Source organism: Dendroctonus ponderosae, unplaced genomic scaffold (genome assembly GCF_020466585.1).
Source record: "Dendroctonus ponderosae isolate FM_Combo_2020 unplaced genomic scaffold, Dpon_F_20191213v2 Dpon_F_20191213_2, whole genome shotgun sequence".
NCBI lineage: Eukaryota > Metazoa > Arthropoda > Insecta > Coleoptera > Curculionidae > Dendroctonus > Dendroctonus ponderosae.
The window spans coordinates 3,192,306-3,198,769 of NW_026018165.1; the positions used below are offsets into that span (position 1 = coordinate 3,192,306).

At 31.1% G+C, this 6,464-nt stretch overlaps 1 protein-coding gene across 1 annotated transcript in view; it reads right to left on the bottom strand.

Annotated features, from left to right (window-relative positions):
• Positions 1–2,715: 2,715 nt before the first annotated feature.
• Positions 2,716–6,464, bottom strand: part of LOC109536939 (G1/S-specific cyclin-E) — a gene marked incomplete in the record, with an annotated part of 11,815 nt that continues 8,066 nt past the window's right edge. Inside the window, 1 exon segment of the mRNA XM_048663793.1 lies at positions 2,716–5,180. Within this exon segment, the coding sequence (XP_048519750.1) occupies positions 4,802–5,180 (379 nt within the window).

Here is a 6,464-nt window from a genome sequence, read left to right on the forward strand (position 1 = left end):
ACAACACTCACGATATTGTATAGTGAATGGCTTTCTCCGCATGGATCCTCAGAACAAAGGTGGAAGTTTTTTTTCAATTTAAATCATCAAAAATATGAAACTAAATTTTAATATATTGGTATGTAAATGTTGCCCATAATTTTATTTTATTTTTTATGTTTAGTTAAACAGGTGTTACGTAACGCACTGTACTCATTTGAATAGCTCATTCTTTAAGGAAAAATTTGAATGAGTTATAAAATGTTGGTTCGCGTATATGAAACACCGTCCGCAATTTGATCCTTCAAAACTGTAAAAAATGCAATTCGTCTTCAGTTTTATGTGAACACTTGCCGCTTTTCTAAAAAAAAAACGTTTTTATTTACCGTAATGTAATTTTATCGGTCGGATATGCAATTTTAAATAGAGCAACGATTTTCAGATTGAGAACTCTCGCGTTTGCTGTGAAATGTAGTATGTAGTAAGTACTATTTAAAATACTTGAAAAAAAATTCATTTTATACGAAAAATGGTTGTTTTTTTTTTTAAGAGACCCTCCCATTGCTATTGAAGGCGAATATTGATTCATTCGAAAGGCGTTCACCTACTAACATTGCTAATTTTTTTTCAGATAATACTTGGATATTTGAGAACATGTTAGAATTGTATTCAAGCTTGTGATGACTGTGATCATTATCACTTAATTTGTAGTATAATATTAAATTAGTATTTAATTTCAGAAATGAGCAGCTTAAAGAAAAGTAAATTGTGTACATTTTTAAATTGAGTTTATCGCAAAATTCGCAAAAACTATATAAAAACAGTTAAACATAGCTCTTAAACATCTCTCTTTACACAAGGAGTTACATACGGTGTTTTTGGTGCTACTTTTTTATAAATGCCTAAAATTGTTTAGACATTTTATTTACCTGATTTGTTTAAAATGTTTACCGTTTTCCAAAATTTAATTGTCTGGCATCTTTTTAACTATTTGCTATAAGAATATTTTATTCATAAATTATAAATTGCCATTGGGTAGTTTTTTTTTAGTTTTCTGTGCTTTTTTCGCCCCTGGCTTTTTAAATGATTTAGAATGGAGAAAGAGATGTTATTCTCAAACGTTTAAAACCTGATTATTCCGGGAAGATTGATGTTTACTTGAGCACTCAAATATGTAACTTTTTAACTTTTTTGTGCCAATTTTCGATATTGCCAAATTAAGAAGCCATTTTAGTTTAAAATAGATTCTAAGAAAAATTATTTCCTGATGAAAAAATAGAGATATCCTGAACTTTTTCTACATGGTTACAACTTAAGAAGAGGTTCTAGTATGTACCTATAGTTTAGCTTCAAATTCGACTAGTCTATTCTTATTTCGGACAAGTAATGTAGCATTTCAACTCCACTTAACTTTAGAAGTGAAATATTTATTTACGCTTAGTAAATAATTTAATTTGCTAGAAACTAAAATCAATCGATTTTTTTGCTTTAACCCTATATAAAAGATGGTCAGAATGGCAGTTTGCTGCTGTAGCTGCGATTTTCCACCGGAAATTAAATATTTCAAATAACAGCTAGAGTTAGAACTATAATTCACACAAAAAAAACACTCAATATTTGGCAGTCAAAATTTTTCATCATATACTGGGGATGAAATCGGAAATACGAATTAGTTTATCTTGTCGAAAAACACACTTTCAGCTTTGATGCAGCATTCAAAACAAAAATTTGAAAACTTTCTCAAAAATAAATAGAATATGAACCTTTACAACAAGACCACAACTATACGTTTTGCCAAGTATTGCCTAGTGGATTTATCGCAGGTAGTAATTTGCACGTTTTTCCACCTGGCTTGTTTTGTCTTATTTAAATTCATGATTACTTACTAACCGCCTATGGAAATGGGCAAGATAATGACTCAGTTTCGAATTTATTATTTACAGCTGTGTCTTTGTTTCGTTTTATTATCCTCATAGAGAAATTGTGCTTGGTGCATTTACTATTTAATATGAAATATCCAAACTAGGCGAAGTAATCGAAATAACGTCCCACATAATGGCACATAATCCGACAGGCAGATGGGGTGTTTCATCTGAATATATTGATGAGTGCAAAAACCCATAGGGGATAATTTACATTTCATTAAATTCGCTTCAGTAGTTATTAACGCTCTTTTTTGAAAATCGTTAATGGAAGCAAGCTGATTGATAAGCCGTTATAAATGCCATTACATATTTTAACGGCAAATACACGTTACACAGTTACTAATATATAATATAACTACGAGACGTAAAACTGAAAACAAGGAATAGTTTCTAATAAGAAAAAAATGATATTCGTAAGAATAGTATACCGTTAAGAGAAATTAATATTCTTTAAGTTAAAAACATATTCATACATTTTTTTCCAGTTTTTCTTTCCTGCCTGAACATCTTTGGTGGAATGGCACTAATGTTAAACCGGTTCGCATATTGCAGTTAAATCTTAAAACAAAAATTAGTTGTAAAACAGCATTCGCATATTTTATAACTACTAAAAATCCAGCCCACATACTGATTTCAACACTTCAATGGAAAACCATAACTTGATACAGTCAGCAACATACAAAACCAACAATATCAATAAATTTATCTGAGTAGCCAATTTATTTGCAAGCACTTAAATAAAACAATGTTTTATTTCATTCTCCACATTTCGTATCAAAGCCAATCTTGAAACCAAACATTAAAACAACCGTTGTAATGCAATAAAAATTTTATTAACTCGACAATTAACTACAATTCTGTCATAAAATAAACTTACCAGTATATTTACTAACGCAATATTAGAAACATATATTTTAATACTCTAAATTAGCGGACATCTATAAATGTCGATCCAAACATCCCATTCTTGAATCGAATCGCAACAAGCAATTAAAACTGTTATGAAAAACGAAAAAGTATTTTTCGAAAATATATTTTATACTTTCACGAACATTCTAATGAAATTCAATTCATTATTATAATAAAAAATATTAAGGACAATCTGATCTACAGATATATTATTACAGATAAAAACCTTTCCAAGTTTTTACAAATTCATCAATTTGAGATCTAGCTTTTTTATGTTACATTTTTCAGCAATTTGCTTATATAATATTTACGGGTTAACCACTTAGATCCTCCACCAATTGAAATTTGAAGTTTTGCAGTCAAAAAGCATTAATTTTAAAATGGAACTAAATGAATAGTATACACAGATGTTTACACCTTATGATTAATTAAATTGCAATACAACATCCCAATCGTGAGAAGGGAAAATGAAAAACATTTGCATGAAATAAAAATTTCCTAAATTAAAACTGTACATAGAATTGGGAGAATAAATAAAATTAAACTAGTTATATTGAAGCAGTCTTTAAGTAGCAAGTTTTGTACAAAAACGAATATAGTATTTCGGATATAAACAGAAACAAAATTAAAATAAGGAAATCATGACATAAAACGCCAGGACCAGATAGCAACTAAACAATGTAATTCCTTCAACGCTTTTTTACATGTTTTACCTCCCGGAGTTCTCCTAGCCAAGTCGATTTAAAAATGTAACGTTAAAAATATATTACACTAATGCTACACTACTTCCAATTAACATTTAAATACCTATGTCATCCAATCTTAACTTCACTTTTTTTAAGTCAATTAATGTTTTATAGGCAAAAGTTATTTTAGAATGAGTATAGACAAATGTCCTATAAATATAATAAAAATGAACGACTAGTAAAAATGCGATATTAATATCAGCTGTACGCAATACCAAAGAAACTCCGAAGAAACATACTAGAACAATAACAGTCTAAAATGTTCTTGCAATAGTATATTTTGAAGAAGAACATTCACTGGTGAAGTTACTCCAACAAGCAAAGTCCATTAACCGAACATGGATAAAATAGTACATATATGCTATTTACACAAAAATAAACAAACAATTTACTGGCATAAGAACAATCAGAAATAAGAAGCGTATTACACTTATTGTAATCTTAAACAACGTAAATTTGAATCAAGTTTATTAATTCAAATATGTTTTTGCATTTTCTAACTAAACATTTTCTACCTACTATCCCACTTTTTTTTGGTAATTATTATTAGATTTAGTTTGCCGTAACTTGATTAACATTAGGATATCCGAAACCTAAAAATAAAACTAAACACTCTCTCACATGCAACATAGTCTTAAAGCACTGAACGAATCATATAACTGATTCAATTGGTTATTACTGCATTTTCCTGAAATATATGCCGGTTGAAGTATGTTTTTTAACCGCCAAAAAAACCGCATTACAATTTTAAATTAATTTTATAGATTTTAAATTGCAAATGTTTATTTTTCGAATCCATAGACCTACAATTCAAGAAAACGCAATATTTCAAATAAAAGTTTAGTTTCTAATAAGTAATAACTGCATATCAAGGAAAATTTAATCTGAGTTAAACCAGATAGTTTAATATCTGCTAACATAAAAAAACCCGTTTGAATGTTGGATGGCGTTTACGAAGCAATGTTTGTGATTGGTGATATTTTGCTAGTCTAAATCACATAACGCAACTTAATTTCCGGATAAGAATAATCTACATTTTTACTACAAATAAAGCCACCCAACTAGGAAATAGGAAAAGCGAATTGATGACTCAAACAGTGCACTCGATTAATTCATATTTCAAAATGCAATTATCATATCACATTACACTCTATTCAATAAATATTGAAAAGAAATCCCTCATATTCTCTAAGGGAAGGTTCTGTTCAATATAGTTACTTTAAACCAAAGCAACAGACTTAGTTAATCCAAACTTTCAAGTGCGTCCTTTAAAGACTCTTTTATCGGAGATGGGGATTGAACTGGAATATTTTTTTGATTGCACTTTACAATACCCTTCAAAATGTCATCAAAAGTTAACAAGGCCTTATCGTCTGATAAAATTATATCTGCGTCAGGGGACGACACATTTGAAATGGTTATATCAGAATCATCTAATGCCACTGCATCGCATGCCACTTTTTCTACATCATACATACACACCAAATCTTCGGCTTCCTGGTCATCTGGAATTTTTTCTGGTGTCGAGTTGTCTTGTGACTCTTCGGGAGATTTTTCTGGAGAATTCGTGTTATTTTTGTTAACATAAGTCCGCTCGACTTTAAGTCCCATTTGCTCTAACCTGTAAAGAGAGTTAGGATGCTAAATTGAATGTTTATAAATTAATGCCGCTAAATTTTTACATAAAGTGTGTTTTTTAGAGGTATAGAACGTTAAACTAAACTGCCTTTATTGAACAGGCGTTTGTATGCCATTATAGCTTAAATATGATTTGGGGCATATGGGCGCGGCTGGCTCGAATGAAGATCAATCCACGGAGGAACCCTAATTTTCGAGCACTTTACAATCTCACTCTCGTGCACCAGGACATAAAAAAACGCCTCAAACAGTGAGTTTTTCTGGATATAAGAGCGCCTCAAAAAGGGCTTTCGGATTTTGGATTTTCGTCCCTCCAAATTTGGCAATTTATTTCGAAAATCGCTGTTCAGTTCGCCAAACTCACCGTGCGCTACGTTCATTTTACGGTCTTACCGGATTTTGATTGACGAAAATCCAGAAGCCATTATTGAAACACCGTTATTTCCATAAGACTCACTGTTTGGTGTGTTTTATCGCCTGGTGGAATTTTGGCAATGGTCGAAAATTGGACTTCCAGATTACTCTTCTTTGATCCAGCCGCGGCGCATAAATAACCCAAATCACACTTAAGCTATAATGGGATACAATTGCCTTTAGCATGATTTGTATGAGTTTTATTTCAGTTCAAAGCTCTATAGCACTAAAAAAATACCCTTTATAAGGTTTTTGGAAAACCAATTGCTAATTGAATTAACTGTTACGTTTCCTATGTGTTTCTGTTAAGTTTACCGGGTGGCAATAAAAAAATTGCAACCAAATTGTAGCGAAGTTTACATGAATTTTTATTAAGTTGGAAAGTGTTTATTGTTTTTATTCGATTCTCCGTTAAATATAATAGCAGACGGAAAAATAACACAACCGAAAAACGACGTAAGGTACCTTGGGATTACAATCGACCACAAACTGAAATTCACTAAACACACACGAAACATCAGAACAGAAATGATAAAAAGAACAAAACACTTTCGATCACTAACATACAAGGACAAAGGAATTAGTACAAATACCGCGAATAAAATATATAAAGCGATCTGCAGACTCCTCTTGGACTACGGACATATACTCATGGTCAACGGAACAGAAAGGACAAAACGATACGTTCAAACAACAGAACAAATTGCACTAAGACTAATAACACGAATAAGACACCCCCAAAACCCACTGCACAACCCTTCCAACCAACTACTATACGAACGCACAAACATGACAAAAATTTCGGAAAGACTAATACACTTACAGACAAAATGGACAAACAACCCCCACAACT